The sequence below is a fragment of the Ascaphus truei genome, chromosome 5 (assembly GCF_040206685.1).
Source record: "Ascaphus truei isolate aAscTru1 chromosome 5, aAscTru1.hap1, whole genome shotgun sequence".
Taxonomy (NCBI): Eukaryota; Metazoa; Chordata; class Amphibia; order Anura; family Ascaphidae; genus Ascaphus; species Ascaphus truei.
In genome coordinates this window covers 223102764-223124861 of record NC_134487.1, presented here as the reverse complement: position 1 = coordinate 223124861, position 22098 = coordinate 223102764, and the positions used below count along the sequence as shown (strand labels likewise).

The 22098-nt window shown below is 40.0% G+C and overlaps 1 protein-coding gene across 1 annotated transcript in view; it reads left to right on the top strand.

Moving 5' to 3' along the window:
* HBEGF (heparin binding EGF like growth factor) overlaps positions 1–22098 on the top strand; it is a 421851-nt gene that overhangs the window by 349898 nt on the left and 49855 nt on the right. Inside the window, exons 3-4 of the mRNA XM_075601691.1 lie at positions 19649–19814; positions 20841–20996. Of these exons, the coding sequence (XP_075457806.1) occupies positions 19649–19814; positions 20841–20996 (322 nt within the window). The remainder of the gene's footprint in view (positions 1–19648; positions 19815–20840; positions 20997–22098) is intronic.

Genomic DNA, 22098 nt, shown 5'->3' with positions numbered 1-22098 from the left:
GATAGAGGCGGTTCCATGTAAGGGCTCACATTCCTACACTATCATCCTTATGTCATCTGAGATGTTGTTTGCCCATCCGTTCCCATGACCCCATTACTTACCTCCGCAATTAGATATCTTTGCCCACCCACATTGATTTTCTTTACTCCTGTATCCCCTTTGGAGTTTAGTTTACTATCAGTACATTGGTTAGCGGATCCCTTATACCAAGCTTGATATAGTTACATAGTTACATAGTAGATGAGGTTGAAAAAAGACTTCCGTCCATCAAGTTCAACCTATGCTAAATTTAGAAAACAGATACTTTATCCTATATCTATACTTATTGATCCAGAGGAAGGCAAACAAAAAACCCCATTAAGGGGAAAAATTAATTCCTTCCTGACTCCAAGAATTGGCAATCGGATTAATCCCTGGATCAACATCCTTCCCATGTATACTTATTTGGTATATCCCTGTATACCTTTCCCAAAAAAAAAAAATCCTACCTTTTTTTGAACAAATCTATTGTATCTGCCATCACAGTCTCCATGGGTAATGAATTCCACACTTTAACTGCCCTTACTGTAAAGAACCCTTTCCTTTGTTGCTGGTGAAATTTCCTTTCCTCCAACCTTAAGGGATGGCCCAAGTCCTTTGTACTGCCCGTGGGATGAATAGTTCTTTTGAAAGCTCCTTGTATTGTCCCTGAATATATTTGTATAGAGTTAACATGTCCCCTCTTAGAAGCCTCTTTTCTAATGTAAATAAATCTAATTTAGCTAGCCTCTCCTCATAAGTTAGAATGTCCATCCCCTTTATTAATTTGGTGGCTCTTCTCTGCACTCTCTCTAGTTCCATAATGTCTTTTCTTAGGATTGGCGCCCAAAATTGTACTCCATATTCAAGGTGTGGTCTTACTAATGTTTTGTAAAGGGGCATAATTATGTTTACTTCCCTTCCATCCATTGCCCGTTTGATGCAAGATAAGATCTTGTTTGCCTTTGCAGCTACTGCATGACATTGGGCACTATTGCTAAGCCTGCTGTCTACAAGCACTCCTAAATCCTTCTCCATCAAGGATTCCCCCAATATATCTCCATTTAATTTGTAAGTCTCCTTTTTATTCTTGTATCCCAAATGCATAACCTTACATTTATGTGTATTAAACCTCATCTGCCATTTACCTGCCCACGTTTCCAGTCTCTCCAAGTCCTTCTGAAGAGAAATGACATCCTGCTCTGATTCTATTACCTTACACAATTTAGTATCATCAGCAAAGATGGAGACTTTGCTCTCGATCCCAACCTCAAGGTCATTAATAAACAAGTTAAAAAGCAGGGGTCCCAGTACCGATCCCTGAGGTACTCCACTCACGACTTTAGCCCAACCTGAAAAAGTTTCATTTATGACAACCCTCTGTTGTCTGTCCTTTAACCAGTTTTCAATCCAGGTGCATATATTATTACTGAGTCCAACTTTCTTTATTTTGTACACTAACCTCTTGTGTGAAACCGTATCAAAAGCCTTTGCAAAATCTAAGTAGACCACATCAACTGCATTGCCCTGGTCTAAATTCCTACTTACCTCCTCAAAGAAACAAATAAGGTTAGTTTGGCAAGATCTATCCTTCATAAATCCATGCTGACTATTACTACTAATTTTGTTTTCCATTAGGTATTCCTGAATATTATCCCGTATTAAACCTTCAAGTAGTTTCCCTACTATTGAAGTCAGGCTTACAGGTCTGTAATTTCCCGGTTGTGATCTAGCTCCCTTTTTAAATATAGGCACCACATCTGCTTTACGCCAATCTTGTGGTACTGAGCCTGTGGAAATGGAGTCCTTGAATATTAAATATAATGGTTTTGCTATTACTGAGCTTAACTCCTTGAGAACTCTTGGATGTATGCCATCGGGGCCAGGTGCCTTATTTACTTTAATTTTTTCAAGTCGCTTATGAACTTCTTCCTCAGTTAACCAATTGTTCATTAATATGGAGGTTGTGGCTTCCTCCTGCGGCACTACTATTGAACTTGAGTCTTCCCTGGTAAACACAGAGGCAAAGAATTTGTTTAATACCTCAGCTTTTTCCTTATGTCCAATAATCTGCCTACCCATCTCATACTGAAAGGGTCCTATATTTTCTTTTCTCATTTTTTTGTTATTACGGTACTTAAAGAATTTTTTAGGGTTGACCTTACTTTCTATTGCAATCCTTTTTTCATTATCCATTTTTGCTAATTTGATTGCCCTTTTGCAATTTTTGTTACATTCCTTATAATTCTGATACGATGTCTCTGTCCCTTCTGACTTAAAGAATCTAAACGCCTTCCTCTTCTTGTCCATTTCCTCCCCTACCTGTTTATTTAGCCACATTGGTTTTGACTTATTTCTTTTATACTTATTACCCAAGGGTATACACTGATAAGTGTGCTTTTCTAACAATGTTTTAAAGACTGCCCATTTATCTTCTACATTTTCCCTGCAAAAACATCATCCCATTGTATTACTACTAGATTAGACCTCACAATTATATACAATAAAAGATCTGCGCCTGTGTGGAGATGTCAGAGAATTCGATGGATCAAAAAATGCTAAAAATGTTTAAATTATAAAATATATATATATTGATAATAAATACCGTAGATATATGATCCAATATATAGACTAATATAGCATGAACAATTGATATCTAAACCATAATACATTAATTAATACATATACGGTGCTGTGGAACCTCCTATAAATGCACAATACAAGCTGTCCTTTTGAGTCCAAAACAATGTCCAATGAGGGGGAAAAAAACCAAGCACTATCAGGAAACAGGCAGCTTCTTAACGAGGGTGCAACGACCTCCCTCTCCACCTGCAAAGAAAAAAAGAAGAAAAAAAGCGCCGATTCCTAGTGCATTACTGTGCAAAAAGATATTTAATTTCCCAAAAAAGGCTCATAAAATGAACTCACAAACGTAGATTAATAAAAAGCATGTTATGAGATAATACTCATGCTCCAAAGGATCAGCAACCGCCGCTTCACTGCTATACTGCTCCGTGGCTCCACCGTGTCAGATCTTGCCCTCGTTGTTCACCGCCAGCAGGAACTCATGAAGTCGGGCTCACCGCAACTCCTCTCCCCGGTCACACACCAACAGATGAACTTTGGTTCCCTCCGGGGACGATAGATGTGGCGGGACTGCAAGTGACGTCACCCGGTAGATGTGGATGCCAAACGGGTTAGGATTTTCCAGCAGATCTGCAAGCAGCATTGGAGGATCCACTGCACACCTTTCCCTACGCGTTTCATCAGATAAACTGACTTCTTCAGGGGTAGGCTCTGGTTGCATTAATACACATATATATACACCCACAAGTCCAATTGGCTAAATTGAAAGTAATTAGCAAAACCTGTGTATACATATAACATGACTATATACTCTGACTATACAGAAACCCACTGTATTGCTACAGAATTTTATATGCTCCCATTGACAATACATAATATAAAAATAAATATAAAAAAACATTATGCACAATATTAAAACTGTCATATGCTATATATTCTCTAAAATAGGGAACACAGAATGTGTATAAATGTTAAATACCCCAAATCAACTGAATACACAGGTACAACTAAATGATACTAGATGGTACACACTGGCAAACAATTAGATGTTAATATCTGGCTTGAGGAGAGTGAATCAAACATGTATCCTACTCAATAAATGAAAGGAAAAAATACCAATACATGTAGACTCATAAATATAAGTACAAACAAAATACTAATAAAAAAACTAATAAAAAAAAATGGAAGAAATGAATGTGTCCATGTTGCTAAGAACAGGACTTAAGGAGAAAAATATATTAATATACGAAATCTATCATTCAATGTTGGTATACAGAGAGAACCAACCCTTAGCTACCAATAGTATATATATATACACGTATGTAGTATTGTGCATGCATAAGTTTATATTCACCAAACGAGGGAAGGTCCAACGCTATACATATATAGGAAACAGCGAGGATGAGGTAAAAAGTGTACTTGAGGAATTAAATGTAACCAAGATGGCAAATCTAATTATGGAGCATTGGCCCACACAAAGAAAATATCGAAGTATAGACCGGACATGTATCCAAGGTCACTCATAAAACAAACTAATCAAAATTGCATGGCAAAGCCAATCCCACCACACTCCTCATAAATGAAATGTGATAAAAAATGTGAATATGAATAAATTGGGAATATAATGGTGTCTATATGTGTAACTAGAATAATAAATATGGTGAATTATATGTTGAATATATGATAAATATCAAAATAAAATATGTAATAATTGAAGTGTAAAGTGATGGAAACCTTATAACAATGAACACGAAGGGAACATGTCAAGCATGCTCAACCCAGACCTCTGTGACCAAAAGGCAAGTGTAAATATATAAAAAAATGAAATTAAAAAAGGGGGAGCAAGAAAAGGAAGAAAGGACAGACATAGATAAGCAGGATATGGATTATATGACAGTGCTGATATCAATACAATCATTCAGGCCGTTTGGACTGAGGGTATTGAGTACATAGATCCAGTATGTTTCCCTAAGGTTCAAAAGCTTATGCCTACTGCACCGACACACTTTATTCGAGCAAATACCCAGTATGTACCTGGCAGATACCTGGAATGCGCCGCTTCTCACCTCTGACAAGCCCCGTTGCGTTTGCCTTCCCAGCCTGGGTTCATGCCTGGCTGACGGGCGGCTGATCTGTTAAATGATAATGATTAGGATTTAATAGGCTGCAATGCTTCGCGTGTCTACCAGATGGCATAAATTCATGAATTGTAATGCAGTATATATATATATATACTGTGCAGTATTGCAGCCAGCGGGAATAAAATGCTTCAATCCCTGCCTGGAAAATACCTCAATGCACTCGGGCAGAAAACAGTCACAAACCTCAATACACCCGGGTATACCCGAATTCGTGGGACTAGCCGAGCTCAAATAAAGTGTGTCGCCAGTGTATCACCACTTAAAAGGTTCGAACTAATGGCCTCGATGCCCATAACGACCAGGGAAGAAGGATCTCTATTGTGCTTAAGATCATAATGCCTTGACAGACTATGTGTTTGTAATCCATGCTTGATATTACGTCGATGCTCTAAAAAACATGTGCAGAATGCTCTTTTTGTCCTACCAATATACTGGACCCCACAGGGACACATGATGGCATACACTATAATGGTGGACCTGCAGTTGATATGGCCTTTCACTTGATGGATAGATCCATTGGAGTGGGTTTAATACTATTGGTTTTCTTCAAGTGTTTGCACGTGAGGCATCTCGAACGACTGCATGAAAAGTTACCATCTATTGTTTTGTTAGTAATATTAGTAGTTTTTTTTAAATCTTTTCAGTCTACTAGGTGCCACAATAGATTTGATGTTTCTTGCCTTCTGGAATACTACTGGAATTCTTGGTGGTACTTTTCGCCCTATAATCGGATCACTGAGAAAAACATCCCAATGTCTATTGAGTATATTTTTAATTTTCTGTGAGGCACAATTAAACTGTTTTATGAAAAGAGGTGTACATGTCTTGTCATTATCCGTTACTTTGTCCTTATTGTTTTTAGGAAGTGTTTTGCCCTTTGACTGGTCCAATAGTTTCAGTCTATCTAGTTGGCCCACTTGCTTAAAAGTCTCCATGATGATGTGTCTCTTATACCCCTTAGCCACGAACTTATTTACCAGAGCTTCCCCCTGGGCCAGGTAGTCAGAGTCCAAGGTACAATTTCTCCTAACTCTAAGAAACTGGCCCCTGGGGACGTTCTCCAACCATTTGTGATAGTGATTGCTGATATGATGCAAATATGCATTAGTAGAAACCTTTTTGAAATATGTTTTGGTAATGATCTTGTTCTCACTATTTGCCACCAACTCCAAATCCAGAAAATTGATACTGCACTTATTAGTTTCAAATGTGAATCTGAGATCCATTTCGTTGTCATTAAAGGATGTTAGAATGTCAATCAATGTGTCCTGCTCTCCATCCCAGATGAAAATGAGATCGTCTATGAAACGGCCATAGAACACCAAACCCTCCCCCAGCCTTGCATTGCCCCACACATGGGTATCCTCCCATAGGCCCATGTAGAGGTTAGCATAGCTGGGGGCAAACCGCGTGCCCATGGCCGTTCCACAGACCTGCAGGTAGTACTCATTCTCAAATAAAAAATAATTGTGCTCCAAAATGAACAAGATGGCCTTCAGGATTAAATCTCTCTGTATATTGTTAAATTGGATCTCTTTCTCCAAAAAGTGTGCTACTGCTGCTATTCCCTTCGTGTGTCCAATGCATGTATATAAGGAGGCCACATCGCATGTGGCCCAAACATATGTGGATTTCCAAGATATCCCCGAGATCGAGTCAATGACATGCAGCGTGTCCCTAATATGTGATCTTAACTTGACCACCAAAGGTTGTAAAAAATAGTCTACATACTGGGACACGCTGGACGTCATCGACTCCACCCCAGAGACTATGGGTCTTCCCGGAGGATTTAATGCATCCTTATGTACCTTTGGTATATGGTAAAACACTGGTGTCCTGGGATTCCGTTTGAATAAAAACTCAAACTCAGCTTTCGTAATGACCCCACTGTGTTGTGCTTCCAAAAGAATTTTTTTTAAATCCCCTTGGTATGTGTCCATCGGATCTTGGTGCAAAAGCACATAAGACATGCTGTCACCCAATAGGCGATTTGCTTCAGCTATATATACTTCCCTATCCTGGAGCACAATTCCTCCCCCCTTGTCTGCCTGTCTGATTACAATTCCACTTTGTTCACTCAATTCCTTTAAAGCCTGTGTTTCATTTTTGTGTAGATTCCTTCTTTGGAGTGAAGGCATACTCTGACAGAGTGATTCAAAGTCCTTCAATACCAAAGTATAGAATGTTTCTATGTATCCACCCTTAGCCTGATATGGGAAGAAGGTGGATTTAGGCACAAAGGGTGAGTGTTTAATATTAGTTACAAAAGGTTCTGTGGATGGCAAATTGACATCAGTGAGAGATTGAGAATTACTTAAATCACACATTTGAATGGAATGACCCAATGAATTTGGAGAATTAGGAACATGAGAACTGCTTAAATCGCACATTTGAATAGATGTATCCAGGGGAGCAGGGAAACTGTAAGATTGAGAATATCCTATATCGCACAATTGAACTGTGTCTCTTTGGAGACCTACACTACCGACACACTTTATTGAAGTGTGGTCGGTACCGCAAGCCGGGAAATCTCCCGGCTTGCTAGTGGCCGCCCCTCGGCGTGCCGCGCGTCATAGACGCGCGGTCACGCGTCATCGGGAGCGTGCGCCCCCTGCACGCGTGTCCAGGGGCTCCCCGAGGGAGCCCTGGTGTCCCGCGATCGCGGGACAGCGGCAGGGGGTTCCGGGGGACCCGGCGGACCCGGCAGCGGTAGGGAGAGCGCCCCGATCGGAGGGCGCTCTTCCGCTGCTTCGGCGCGCGCCCGTCACACTCGGGCGCGCGCCAGGCTACTGCTGCGGCACAGAACGGGCAAATGCTCGAATAAACTGTGCCGCAGCAGTAGCGAGTTTGAGACCCATGAGTTACCTGCATCACATATTGAATTTAAGGGCCGTGATGGTCCTAAATCGCCCCTATCAGTCAGATTACTCTGAAATCTGATTGATGCCACAGTGGCTGGAGACAATACTGGATCTACTGTACCATTCGTGTTGTCTAATGCAACAATACCCTCCTGTGTGAAATGTTGTGTAAAATTATCCAAATTTGGACCAGAGTGAGGACCAATGCCAGCACCATCAGAGACCACATCAACACCATCCGCTAAGAAGGCAGTCATGGCCCTGATGCAATCCCTCTCCTGTGAACTGAAAATTTCCTCCTTCTCTTTGCCCCTTAGGGCAAAAAATCTCATCAAAGTGACTTTTCTTATATACTTGTTTAAATCAACAAACAAGTTGAACTTATTAGGTAAACTACTAAGTGCAAAAGAAAGACCTTTAGAGAGGAGTGAAGTGTGATGTGCCGACAATACAAAACTTGATAGATTGAAAATACCGTGACTCTCTGGCATCAATGTCCTTAGTCTGCCTTCCTTCTTTCTTTGTTCGCGCTGCCCTGATCTTCTTCCTCGCTGTTTCTTTTTCTGCGCTGCGTTGGAGTTCCCCGCGTCACGGGGTGTCTGTCCCAAAGAGGATATATTCTCCCTCTTTCCCTCTCCTCTTCCTTCTTCACCATTTCTAAAAAAGAAGCAGTATGTGAGGTGGTGTGTACAGACTTAGATATAAGCTGCGAGGATTCCATATTCTGATGTTTGGATATAGCCCCATTAGTTGACTCCCCCTCCTTATCATCATGGTGAACATTAGAAGCCATAGGGGGATCCTGTAATGCTTCAAACCGATTAGCTGTCGAGCACATTTGTATAGAAGATATATCTTCCTTATTTCTAATGGCTTTTGGTATATGTGTCTTGGATGAGGCTGTAGGAGTATGATAATGATAATCCCTACTTCTTTCCCTATATTTGTTATATTTTTTCCATTTTCTAGGGGGATAACGATGTTTAAAATCATCTCTCCTCATTCCTTTCCAAGCAGTAACCTGATCTGTAGCTTAATCATTAGTATCTCTATGATATTTTTTATCCTTCCGCTCCATAGCGTCCCTTTCAAAATTCAGGACTCTCTTATTGACCAATTGATCTAATTCCTGAATTTCCTCACTATCTACATGGGGAATTAAAATGTTTTGTACTTCTTCTATTTCCTTCTCAGTACTCTTCACTTTTTCTTCTCGGTATGAAATCAACAAGCGAATCAATGAGAATGAACATTTTTCCAAAATATTGTTCCAGTTTAAGGAAAATTCCTCACTAGTTTCAAAGGTGGGTTTCTTTGTAACCCTTAAACCTCTTGGAATTATAAATAAAAGAAAAGGGAAAAAATATAACAAATATAGGGAAAGAAGTAGGGATTATCATTATCATACTCCTACAGCCTGGGATGGAGAGCAGGACACATTGATTGACATTCTAACATCCTTTAATGACAACAAAATGGATCTCAGATTCACATTTGAAACTAATAAGTGCAGTATCAATTTTCTGGATTTGGAGTTGGTGGAAAATAGTGAGAACAAGATCATTACCAAAACATATTTCAAAAAGGTTTCTACTAATGCATATTTGCATCATACCAGCAATCACTATCACAAATGGTTGGAGAACGTCCCCAGGGGCCAGTTTCTTAGAGTTAGGAGAAATTGTACCTTGGACTCTGACTACCTGGCCCAGGGGGACGCTCTGGTAAATAAGTTCGTGGCTAAGGGGTATAAGAGACACATCATCATGGAGATTTTTAAGCAAGTGGGCCACCTAGATAGACTGAAACTATTGGACCAGTCATAGGGCAAAACACTTCCTAAAAACAATCAGGACAAAGTAACGGATAATGACAAGACATGTACACCTCTTTTCATAACACGGTTTAATTGTGCCTCACAGAAAATTAAAAATATACTCAATAGACATTGGGATGTTTTGCTCAGTGATCCGATTATAGGGCGAATACTACCACCAAGAATTCCAGTAGTATTCCAGAAGGCAAGAAACATCAAATCTATTGTGGCACCTAGTAGACTGAAAAGATTTTAAAAATACTACTAATATTACTAACAAAACAATAGATGGTAACTTTTCATGCAGCCGTTCGAGATGCCTCACGTGCAAACACTTGAAGAAAACCAATAGTATTAAATCCCACTCCAATGGATCTATCCATCAAGTGAAAGGCCATATCAACTGCAGGTCCACCTTTATAGTGTATGCCATCATGTGTCCCTGTGGGGTCCAGTATATTGGTAGGACAAAAAGAGCATTCTGCACATGTTTTTTAGAGCATCGACGTAATATCAAGCATGGATTACAAACACACAGTCTGTCAAGGCATTATGATCTTAAGCACAATAGAGATCCTTCTTCCCTGGTCGTTATGGGCATCGAGGCCATTAGTTCGAACCTTTTAAGTGGTGATAGGCATAAGCTTTTGAACCTTAGGGAAACATACTGGATCTATGTACTCAATACCCTCAGTCCAAACGGCCTGAATGATTGTATTGATATCAGCACTGTCATATAATCCATATCCTGCTTATCTATGTCTGTCCTTTCTTCCTTTTCTTTCTCCCCCTTTTTTAATTTCATTTTTTTTATATATTTACACTTGCCTTTTGGTCACAGAGGTCTGGGTTGAGCATGCTTGAAATGTTCCCTTCGAGTTCATTGTTATAAGGTTTCCATCACTTTACACTTCAATTATTACATATTTTATTTTGATATTTATCATATATTCAACATATAATTCACCATATTTATTATTCTAGTTACACATATAGACACCATTATATTCCCAATTTATTCATATTCACATTTTTTATCACATTTCATTTATGAGGAGTGTGGTGGGATTGGCTTTGCCATGCAATTTTGATTAGTTTGTTTTATGAGTGACCTTGGATACATGTCCGGTCTATACTTCGATATTTTCTTTGTGTAGGCCAATGCTCCATAATTATATTTGCCATCTTGGTTACATTTAATTCCTCAAGTACACTTTTGACCTCTTCCTCGCTGTTTCCTATATATGTATAGCGTTGGACCTTCCCTCCTTTGGTGAATATAAACTTATACATGCACACTACTACATACGTGTATATATATACTATTGGTAGCTAAGGGTTGGTTCTCTCTGTATACCACCATTGAATGATAGATTTCGTATATTAATATATTTTTCTCCTTAAGTCCTGTTCTTAGCAACATGGACACATTCATTTCTTCCATTGTTTTTTGTTAGTTTTTTTATTAGTATTTTGTTTGTTCTTATATTTATGAGTCTACATGTATTGGTATTTTTTCCTTTCATTTATTGAGTAGGATACATCTTTGATTCACTCTCCTCAAGCCAGATATTAACATCTAATTGTTTGCCAGTGTGTACCATCTAGTATCATTTAGTTGTACCTGTGTATTCAGTTGATTTGGGGTATTTAACATTTATACACATTCTGTGTTCCCTATTTTAGAGAATATATAGCATATGACAGTTTTAATATTGTGCATAATGTTTTTTTATATTTATTTTTATATTATGTATTGTCAATAGGAGCATATACAATTCTGTAGCAATACAGTGGGTTTCTGTATAGTCAGAGTATATAGTCATGTTATATGTATACACAGGTTTTGCTAATTACTTTCAATTTAGCCAATTGGACTTGTGGGTGTATATATATGTGTATTAATGGACCCAGAGCTTTACCCCTGAAGAAGTCAGTTTATCTGATGAAACGCGTAGGGACAGGTGTGCAGTGGATCCTCCAACGCTGCTTGCAGATCTGCTGGAACATCCTAACCCGTTTGGCATCCACATCTACCGGGTGACGTCACTTGCAGTCCCGCCACATCTATTGTCCCCGGAGGGAACCAAAGTTCATCTGTTGGTGTGTGACCGGGGAGAGGAGTTGCGGTGAGCCCGACTTCGTGAGTTCCTGCTGGCGGTGAACAACGAGGGCAAGATCTGACACGGTGGAGCCACGGAGCAGTATAGCAGTGAAGCGGCGGTTGCTGATCCTTTGGAGCATGAGTATTATCTCATAACATGCTTTTTATTAATCTATGTTTGTGAGTTCATTTTATGAGCCTTTTTTGGGAAATTAAATATCTTTTTGCACAGTAATGCACTAGGAATCGGTGCTTTTTTTCTTCTTTTTTTCAAGATTAGACCTCAGTTTATTAAAATCTGCCTTTCCAAAGTTGAAGGTCTTTGTTGAACCCAAGTAATCTGTTTTTTGATAATTTATTTCAAATGAGACCATGTTATGATCACGGTTACCCAAATGTTCCAGGACTTGAATATTTGTTATTACTTCTACATTGTTTGATATGACCAAATCCAGAACTGCCCCTCTCCTGGTTGGTTCCTCAATAATTTGGGTCATATAATTGTCTTTAAGCACCCCCAAAAACCTGTTCCTTTTTGTTGTAACGCTAATCTCATTGCCCCAGTCTATGTCTGCATAATTAAAATCCCCCATTATGCAAACATGACCCAGTTTTGATGCCTTCTCCATTTGCAAAAGTATTTTAGCTTCCTCAATCTCACAGATATTTGGTGGTTTATAGCATATTCCCACAAACATTTTCTTTATACTTTTACCTCCACTGCTAATTTCTATCCACAAAGTCTCTACATTTTCATCATTCCCTTCATAGACATCATCCCTTATAATAGGTTTTAGATCCGGTTTAACATATAAACATACTCCACCTCCCCTTCTATTTGTTCGATCCTTCCGAAAGAGAATAACCCTCTAAATTAACTGTCCAGTCATGAGTTTCATCCCACCATGTTTCAGTAATGCCTATGATGTCATACTGCTCCTTTGCAGCTATTAATTCAAGCTCCCCCATTTTATCTGTAAGGCTTCTTGCATTAGCAAGCATGCATTTCAGTTTTTTTTAGCCTGTACTATTATCTTATCTTCTCCTTCCTTTCTGCGCCCACTTTGTTTAGTCTTTAGAAGTTTTCTAGTATTATCTGTATTTACTATGGGTGTCTCACTGCTTGTCAAACTTGCACTTGCCCCCATTCTACCTCCATACCAATTTGTATCCTCATCTATTCCATTTAGTTCATTATCTGTTTCATTCCCCTCCCCCCTCCATCCTAGTTTAAAATCTCCTCCAACCTTTTTAGCATTCTCCACCCTAGCACAGAAGATCCCTCTTCATTGAGGTGCAATCCGTCCCTAGAATATAGATGGCACCTCTCAGAAAAGGAGTCCCAGTGCTCTAAAAACCCAAACCCCTCCTTCCTGCACCACTTTCTTAGCCATGCATTAACCTCCCTGATCTCTGACTGTCTCCCTGCGGTAGCGCATGGCACTGGTAGTATTTCAGAAAATACTACCTTGGAGGTCCTTGCCTTAAGCTTTTGGCCTAGATCCCTGTAATCATTTTTTAGGACCCTCCATCTTTCTCTAACTTTGTCATTGGTGCCACCGTGTACCAAGACCGCCGGGTCAATCCCAGCCCCCCCCAACAATCTGTCTACCCGATCCGCAATGTGCCGAACCCGAGCACCCGGGAGACAACAAACTGTTCGGTTCATGCGGTCCTGGCAACAGATTGCCCTATCTACCTTCCTAATAATGGAGTCCCCTACCACCACAATCTTTCTTTGTATCTGAGCATCCTAAGTCCCCACTGTGCTGGAGGAACTATTCCCCTGGCTGCTAGAGGAATTAGTCTCCCCAGCCTTGCCATTTCTGCCCCAACATTCCCAATATCTTCACTCAACATGGCAAATCTATTGGGATGTGTCAGCTCAGAAACGACCTGCCTCTCCCTATTGGCCCTGCTTCCCCTTCTAACTGTCACCCAGCTACCCACCTTCTCCTCACTAACAGCAACCAAGCTACCTACCTGCTCCTCACTAACAGCGCCACCATCTGCACCACTAATCGAAGCAAGGGCCTGCTCAGTGAGCTCTAATTCCCTTTCAAGATTGCCAATGTCCCTCAATATTGCAAGTTGCCTCTTCAGATCAGCAATCTCTGATTCTAAAGAGACCACCAGCTCACACTTCTCACAGCGGTATGCTCCTTGGAACAGCTGCTCCACGTGCACATACATGTGGCAAGATGTGTATTGAGTGGCATTTTCAATCCTGCTCATTCTAGCAACTATGAAGTTTAGAAGTACTAACAGTAAACTGTACTTCAATAACTATACCTTGTTTAACCGCTTCCTTGTCCAAACTGCTTCTGGTTCTACAGTAGCGACATATCTTATTGCACTAAATACCGGCGGCATGCCGGGATCTGCCCCAGCTGCCGCCAGTAATGCACGCGCGCCGCCGCGTTCCCCCACTCACCCCCCCTCCTCCATCGCGCACAATTTATACACCCTTCCGGACCCCTGTACCCCTTCTGCTCTGCCACTCTGCTTCCCCGGACCCCCGCTTACCTTAATTTCATCTCCAGGGGTGTCGGGGAAGCCTGGGGAAGCCGGGGAAGACGGGGAAGCCGGGCGCGCATGTGACTGTGACGTCACAGTGCGCCGCCACGCGCCGCGGCTACCCGCTTCCCAGCCACATACAGCCAGCGGCTTTTGCTCGAATAAGAGCTGCCGCTGCTGTAACTGCACACACTTTAAACACCCAGCACTTGAAATCAACCACACATATCAGTCAGTACATGCAGTCAACTCAGTCACCCCGAGACGAGAAATACCCCCCCCCCAAACACCCCTCTTCTTTGTTACCTTACTTTCACAATGCACTAACTGTGCATACACACTTCACTGACACAATAACATGACAAATGAGGGTGTTCTTCCTTTATTACAGAATATTAGGTGTAACTATGTGGTATTACAATGTGATAGTGATGCCTGGTGGTCTGGTAAAATTTGTTCCCGTGTTACCAATAATATTTTCAGGATTGCAAGCAACCTTCAATTCATTTTGAGTGTAGCCAAACTCCAAACAAGTAAGCCTCCTTTGTGAGGATCTAATACTAGAGACTCTATCAACATAGAACTCATAATGAGTTAATCATCAGGGACTTGTCAGCACCTCTCATTGTGAGGTAGGGTATTTAAGGAAGAAGTGGAGTAGGTCTCAACACCACTCCTGCCCTGATGAAGCGTAGCTTTCTACGCGAAACGGCCCGTCGGTTTTAGATGATGTCACTTCTCTGACGTCGGTGGTGGTGCCCCGTGATGCTAGGAGCTCCAGTGTACCGTGGAGACTGATACACACTCGGTTATACTGGTAGTATTGAGCGCTGGCATTTACTTACCTTACCTTTCTGTCTTAAATTACTCACTTGACATATTAGACATATGCATGTTTAATGCTACCTGTATGTTCTTTTATTTGGCATTTTTTGCGACGTCTGATGGGTTATAATTGAACCTAGGTGACGGGTTACTGCAAGTATTTATATATTACATGTACACGCTGGCAGCATTACTTTTCCTGCTTCTTATTTGTAGTGTTACTAAACACACTACCCATCGATACACATTGTATCACTTTGTGGATGTTGCAATTTCATATGCTAATAGTACTTTGAACAATTTGGGTCATAATACCACACACTTGAATTGTTACATTATGTCAGTACTCCCACTTGTCTGTAGGGATTTTACTTGATATTTTGTCAGTGTAATAAAGGTAACCAGCACCTTTAGGTTACCAGCAGCTTACCATTAGGAGCTCCAAACCGGAAACATTAGTGTATTTCTGTGGATATATTTCATGGTTTATATTATAGACATAGTTTGAGACATATTCTCCTTCGTATGAGATGTTCCACGGTGGGCTGTGGAGGAGCCATTATCCTCTATTCTATGTCACCATTACCTAAGTTTTAATACACTTGTGTTTATATCCTACACTCCCTGTTTTTGACCCTTAGTATGCATTAATAAAGCTTTTTTGTTTTGCGTCGTTTGGCACAATAGGCTAAAAGCCTGGGACTATTTCTCTGTCCCACCTATTGTTTGTCCTCATAGAGTGCAATTGTGGGTTTCTTGTCACACCCTGTTTAGATTTCTATGTTTATATTGTTCTTACCCTATGCACCATGAGAATTTTATGTTAATAACGGTATTTTTTGGAGAGCGATAAGCATTTTGTGTGTCTTCAGGTCTAATAAAAAATATTAATAGAAAATAATAAGATGACCAATTGATGAATGTCCAGTTATGTCCTAAAATGTACTCTTCCAGGTATCTGCTGCCCGAATAAGGGATCACCAAACCTTGACTGGAATCAGTATGGAGAAAAAACAAACAGGCGCACACACTTGTATTCTACAGAAATTGTTCTTCTAACAGTGTCTGATTAATTGGTGAGAGCACTGTACAATATTCAGTGGTAATCCTGTTGGACCTTTTCGGTGGCATTTGACGTGGTAGACCACCGCCTTATCTTAGATTCACTATCTCCTAGTGAGTATTTGAGTTCTGTTATTGATTTTAATGTCTCAAAATTAAATGGGTCACTGATTTATCAAATTGTTCTGCTTTTTTAGTTGGACAAGGCTCTGTTTTAGGCCAATTGAAATAATTAGTGTAAAAAAAGCGCTACTAGCACCAAAAAACAACTAAGAATTATAAATGAAGGATTAATATAACATAACAACAGTGAATAAAGTCCAATGGTATAGTCCTGTGATATTGTCCAAAAAGCAACCTAAAAAGTCCACTGGGTGTCTAATGTCCAGTATAGAATACAAAACATGAACAGACCTCTCTGGCGCTGAGGAATAGACAAGTATGATGGGGCTAAGATGGTAAAAAGCTTGGATCTTTGGAATGACGTACCTCAGGAAAAGGAGACAAAAATAACATACACACTACTATACTGCATTACCCTGGGATACAAACTGATAAGCAAGGTGTGCAAAGGATTTAATGGTAATATTAAAATAAGTAAAAAATACACATGTGAGCACACACACTGTGTTCACAACAATGATGACAATGGGTAATGATCTTAGTGACTGGTGTCACACCCTCCTCCACCGTGGGTAAAAATTGAATACCTACTCACATCAAGTGGCTAGGTCTCAAGCCTCAATGTGGACAATCTCACACGCAGATTGGACTTTCCCCCGTTTGTGGATGGTGCTCTCGGAGTTGTAACTGAGAAATTCTACAGTCAAGAGCTGCAGGTATCATTTGATAAATCTCTGAAAAAAATGGCAGTAGTTGATACCGTACAGCAGGGGGATGCAATCTTTTTTCCCCTGCGCCCCCTACTGGCTTCCCCTTCTCCTCGCGTGCCCCTCTTAACTTGATTCAGACATCCTGGCGTCATGATGTCACGTTGACGCAGTGTTACCATGGCGATGCATTACCAGGAGCATCTGAATCAAGGTATATAAGGGTTATAGTGGCCCCGGAGCTCCCCCAGCCTTCATTTAAATGTATTGGGAAGCACGCTGGGCCTCTGTAACCCCAGCGCGTGCCCCCCACTTTGCACACTGCTGCCGTAAAGTATGCCCTGTAGGATTACATTTTAATTGCATTACCCCTCTTCAGTTATCCCCACCTTCCATGGCTCACAACTGTCCTTATAGCACTCTACCAGTTCAGGGATTCATTGTGAAAAAGCTACAAAGTAACTGGCACTAACAAGGATCTCAATCACTACAGATACTGCGGAACATGTGCACAAGGCAAACAAGGCATGCAAAAGCACAATATTACTCTCACAATCTCCTCCAGAATAAATCAAACCCAGCTAACTTCTGGACGGTTATCAACAATATATTCCAGCCTTCTAAACATCAAAAAACAAGTAATATCACTAAGGGGGATATTACTCTGACAAACCCGACTGACATTGCAAATGCATTCAATGATTACTTTTTGAGGTGTGCTACTAACTTATTAGCGAAACGCAACCCAAACCAAACGCCTGAATCTCATCATGGGAGTACCCATATAGCCCCACCCCCTCCCAACACTGCCCACAATTTTCAATTTGCCCAGTATCCGAAGAGGAGATTACACAAGCGCTCCTCAAATTAAAACTAAGCAGCCATTGTGGACCTGACTTACTACAATCTAGGTTCCTAAGACTTGGTGCCCCAGCCATTGCCAAACCAATTGCTTCCATAGTCAACTCTATCCTGTCTGCAGGCCATATCCCTAAGACCTGTAAAACTGCCAGAATTGTCCCAATCTTCAAAAGTGGGGACAAAAACACTTTCTCAAATTCAGGCTAATATCTCTTCTCCCAATACTATCCAAAGTCATGGAAAAATGTTTATACTCCCAATTAAGCGATTACTATACCAAGACAAATTTCCCTAGCCAATTCCAATTTGGCTTTCGCCCCAAACACTCCACCGTAACTACCCTGCTTAAAGTTTGCAATGAAATCCAGTGTGGAATGGAATGGGGACAACTCACTGGTGCAATATTCCTAGATTTTGCAAAGGCTTTTGATACTGTTGATCATGTTATCCTGCTTAACAAACTCCAGAGCTCTTGAATAGGGAAGCATGCTTTAAACTAGTTTCAGTCCTACCTATCAGGTAGATCCCAACATGTGTTAATCTCAGGCTCTAACTCCAACAACCCCCTGGATATCACTTGTCGTGTCCCGCAAGGCTCTGTTCTGGGGCCCCTACTCTTCTCAGTGTTCAATGATCTTCCCACAGCTTATAAGGAAGCTTCAATACACATGTATGCAGATGACACAATCCTATATGCACACAGCCATAGCCTCTCCGACCTTGAACACATTCTTCAGTCTGACTTTTTGAGACTCGAAAACTGAATTTCCCAAAACAAACTGTTTTTAAACACTGACAAGACTGTAACAATGGTATTTGAGACCAAGACTACATTTTTAAAGCTTCCGGTTGAGCTCCAGATCAGAACCAATGCTAACACAACCCTAACTCCTGTGACTAGTTTTAAATACCTGGGCATATGGTTTGACTCCCACTTAACATTCGGGAAGCACATTGATACTCTGACATCCAAAACCTATGCCAAACTAGGTGTACTTTACAGGAAAAAATCCTCCCTAAGTCTGCTGGTCAGAAAGCGTATCGCACACAACAGATGTTAATGCCAATTATCGACTATGGAGACATAGAATATGACTCAGCACCCCAAACCCACCTTAGCAAACTTGACACCCTCTACAATTCAATTTGCCGTTTTGTTCTCCAATGCAACTACAACACACATCACTGCGAAATGCTCAAAGAACTAGATTGGTCATCACTTGAGTCTAGGCGCAAAGTTCACCTTTCCTGTCTTGGCTTCAAATACTTTCTGGGCAAGCTACCCATCTATCTGAACAAGCTCCTCATCCCTACCACATGCAGCACTTATCATATGAGATCAGACTCCAAAAGACTGTTCATGGTCCCAAGGCTCAACAAAGTATCCGGTCGCTCTTCCTTCTCTTACCGTGCACCCCAAAACTGGAACAACCTACCGGAGACTCTCACATCCAACACCAGTTTAAGTTATTTCAAAACTAAGGCTGTCTCACATTTTTATCTGGTCTGTAACTGTTACATAAGCCTATAATATATATTTTCTTTAACTGTGCAATGCCTTGTATATAATGTATACCCTGTTCATTTATGTAACTGTATTTGTAACAATGTATTATGCCCAGGACATGCCCAGGACATACTTGAAAATGAGAGGTAACTCTCAATGTATTACTTCCTGGTAAAACATTTTTATAAATAAAAAATTTGTACATGGTTTGGAAGGGAGAGACTGAGAGACTATTTTACTAGATTTCCGAGTGATTTAAAAGCCTCCCAAACACCTCTTTATACAATATGTGGATATATACCTGTGCACAAAAAGGAACACCCCTGAGACACTTGGGATATATACCAATGAGGGTATGCAAAGTGTATTCAAATGATTAAAATTAGCATATTTCCCAGGTATCTCAGGTGTATCCTAGCCACAATATTCAAGTATTCAACTAATGAAAAATAACAGTAGCTACATTTTTATGTTATCTGTTGTGATGCTTTAATGTAATTATTTTGCTTTTGCTTTGCAGTTGCATCTTCTGCTAAGCCACAAGATTTGACAAGACAGGATAGAGGTGAAAATAAAAGACGCAAAGGAAAAGGAAGAAAGAGAGACCCTTGTCAGCGAAAGTACAAGGATTTTTGCATTCATGGGGAATGCCGATATCTAAAAGCACTGAAGTCGCCATCCTGTGTGTATGTTGTACATTTGTTTTTGTTTATCAACAGTACATTAAAACAAAGGCAGATCATTTCTGTTTTACATTTTTATTACCCAGTTAACTCTAATTTTTATATTGCAATAATTTTCCACATTAAGGTAAAAAATTACTACGATAACAGAAAGTATTACTAACCCAACAAAGTCCTTAATGAATTGTTACCTATCTAACCACAAATCCAATTTATTTTTTTCTTGACTTGTTAATCAAAGTAAGTTTAATACAAATTCCACACAAAAATTACTATCAAAGCTTCTTGTTAACTGTTAGATATCTATTCAACCTGCAAATAGGCAACATCAATAAACATGAACATTGATTTATATTCATGCTAATAAAATCAGGAGAATAATGCAGATTTTCTAGAGCACCGGAAGTTAGTGATATAGGTGTCTATTTATCAATGTCGGACCCAAATATTGCACCAGATAAATTATGGAAATAAACAATCTAAATCAAAGCATAAGGAAAATGCGTCATGGTTTTTTGTCTAGTTTTACAGCCAGGGGACTTTGATCAACAACCCCAATGCAAATTCTTCTCACCATTGACGTCTGACAGGGACTAACATTCCAAATTGGATGGATAATTAGCTGTATCTATTCTTGAACATGACAATATTTTTCATAGTTCAATTTCCGTACCATGCCCTTTAGTCAGGAAACCATAATCACTCATTGCGGTATTTTTTGTTGTAATCATTTTTACCAGATGCATGGTTTTTATAGTTTTTGAACTGTAGTTGTTGCTAGATGACTTTCTAGTAATACTGCCATTGCCATTTTCTGTTAAATCTATTCAGTATCAAAATAGTAAAAATGCATTTATCTGCAACATATTTAATTAATACTTTTTCAACACAACCTGGAGGTATTTAATTAAAATTCTTCCTAAGGCATTTATTCAAAGTCAGGAATCATCCAATATTTGATTTTATATAAATAATAAAAAAACACTTCTTTTTTCATAAGCTTATCTGTTCCTTTCCTTTTCTGTTTAGATGCCAAGCAGGATATCATGGGGAAAGGTGCCATGCGCTTACACTTCCAGTGGAAAACCGTTCATATACTTATGATCACACCACTGCTTTGGCTGTAGTAGCAGTTGTACTTTCATCATTTTGTTTAATTATTATATCAACATTACTAGTGCTAAGGTAAGTTTACTTTAAAATACTAGCAATACTGCTCCCTGTATGTGAAACTAAATATGAGTCCAAATACTTCAAGGCAGAGAACACAAGGGGGGTTATTCATTAAACTGCAATAGTGACGGTGGTGGCACTATCACTCGGAACCTCCCATTGACTTTGGTGAGAATTTTTGGGCAATAGTGCTTAGAATGTTCTCCCCATTATCAGTAGCCATGAATAAGGTAAGATCATTGACACTATTAAACTTTTGTTGAAGTTAACTATACCTCTACTAATATTTCAGGAATACCTAATGGAAAACAAAATCATTAGTAATAGTCAGCATGGATTTATGAAGGATAGATCATGCCAAACTAACCTTATTTGTTTCTTTGAGGAGGTACTGTAAGTTGGAATTTAGACCAGGGTAATGCAGTTGATGTGGTCTACTTACATTTTGCAAAGGCTTTTGATACGGTTCCACACAAGAGGTTGGTGTACTAAATAAAGCAAATTGGACACAGTAATAATGTATGCACCCGGATTGAAAACTGGTTGAAGGATAGACAACAGATGGTTGTCATAAATGGAACTTTTTCAGGTTGGGCTAAAGTCGTGAGTGGAGTACCTCAGGGATCGGTACTGGGATCCCTGCTTTTTAACTTGTTTATTAATGACCTTGAGGTTGGCATCGAGAGCAAAGTCTCCATCTCTGCTGATGATACTAAATTGTGTAAGGTGGTAGAATCAGAGTAGGATGTAATTTTTCTCCAGAAGGACTTGGAGAAACTGGAAACGTGGACAGGTAAATGGCAGATGAGGTTTAATACAGATAAATGTAAGGTTATGTATTTGGGATGCAAGAATAAACAGGCGACTTACAAATTAAATGGGGATAAATTGGGGGAATCCTTGATGGAGAAGGATTTAGGAGTGCTTGTAGACAGCAGGCTTAGCAATAGTGCCCAAAGTCATGCAGTAGCTGCAAAGGCAAACAAGATCCTATCTTGCATTAAACGGGCAATGGATAGAAAGGAAGTAAACATAATTATGCCCCTTTACAAAGCATTAGTCAGTCCACACCTTGAATATGGAGTCACTATTTTGGGCACCACTCCGTCGAAAA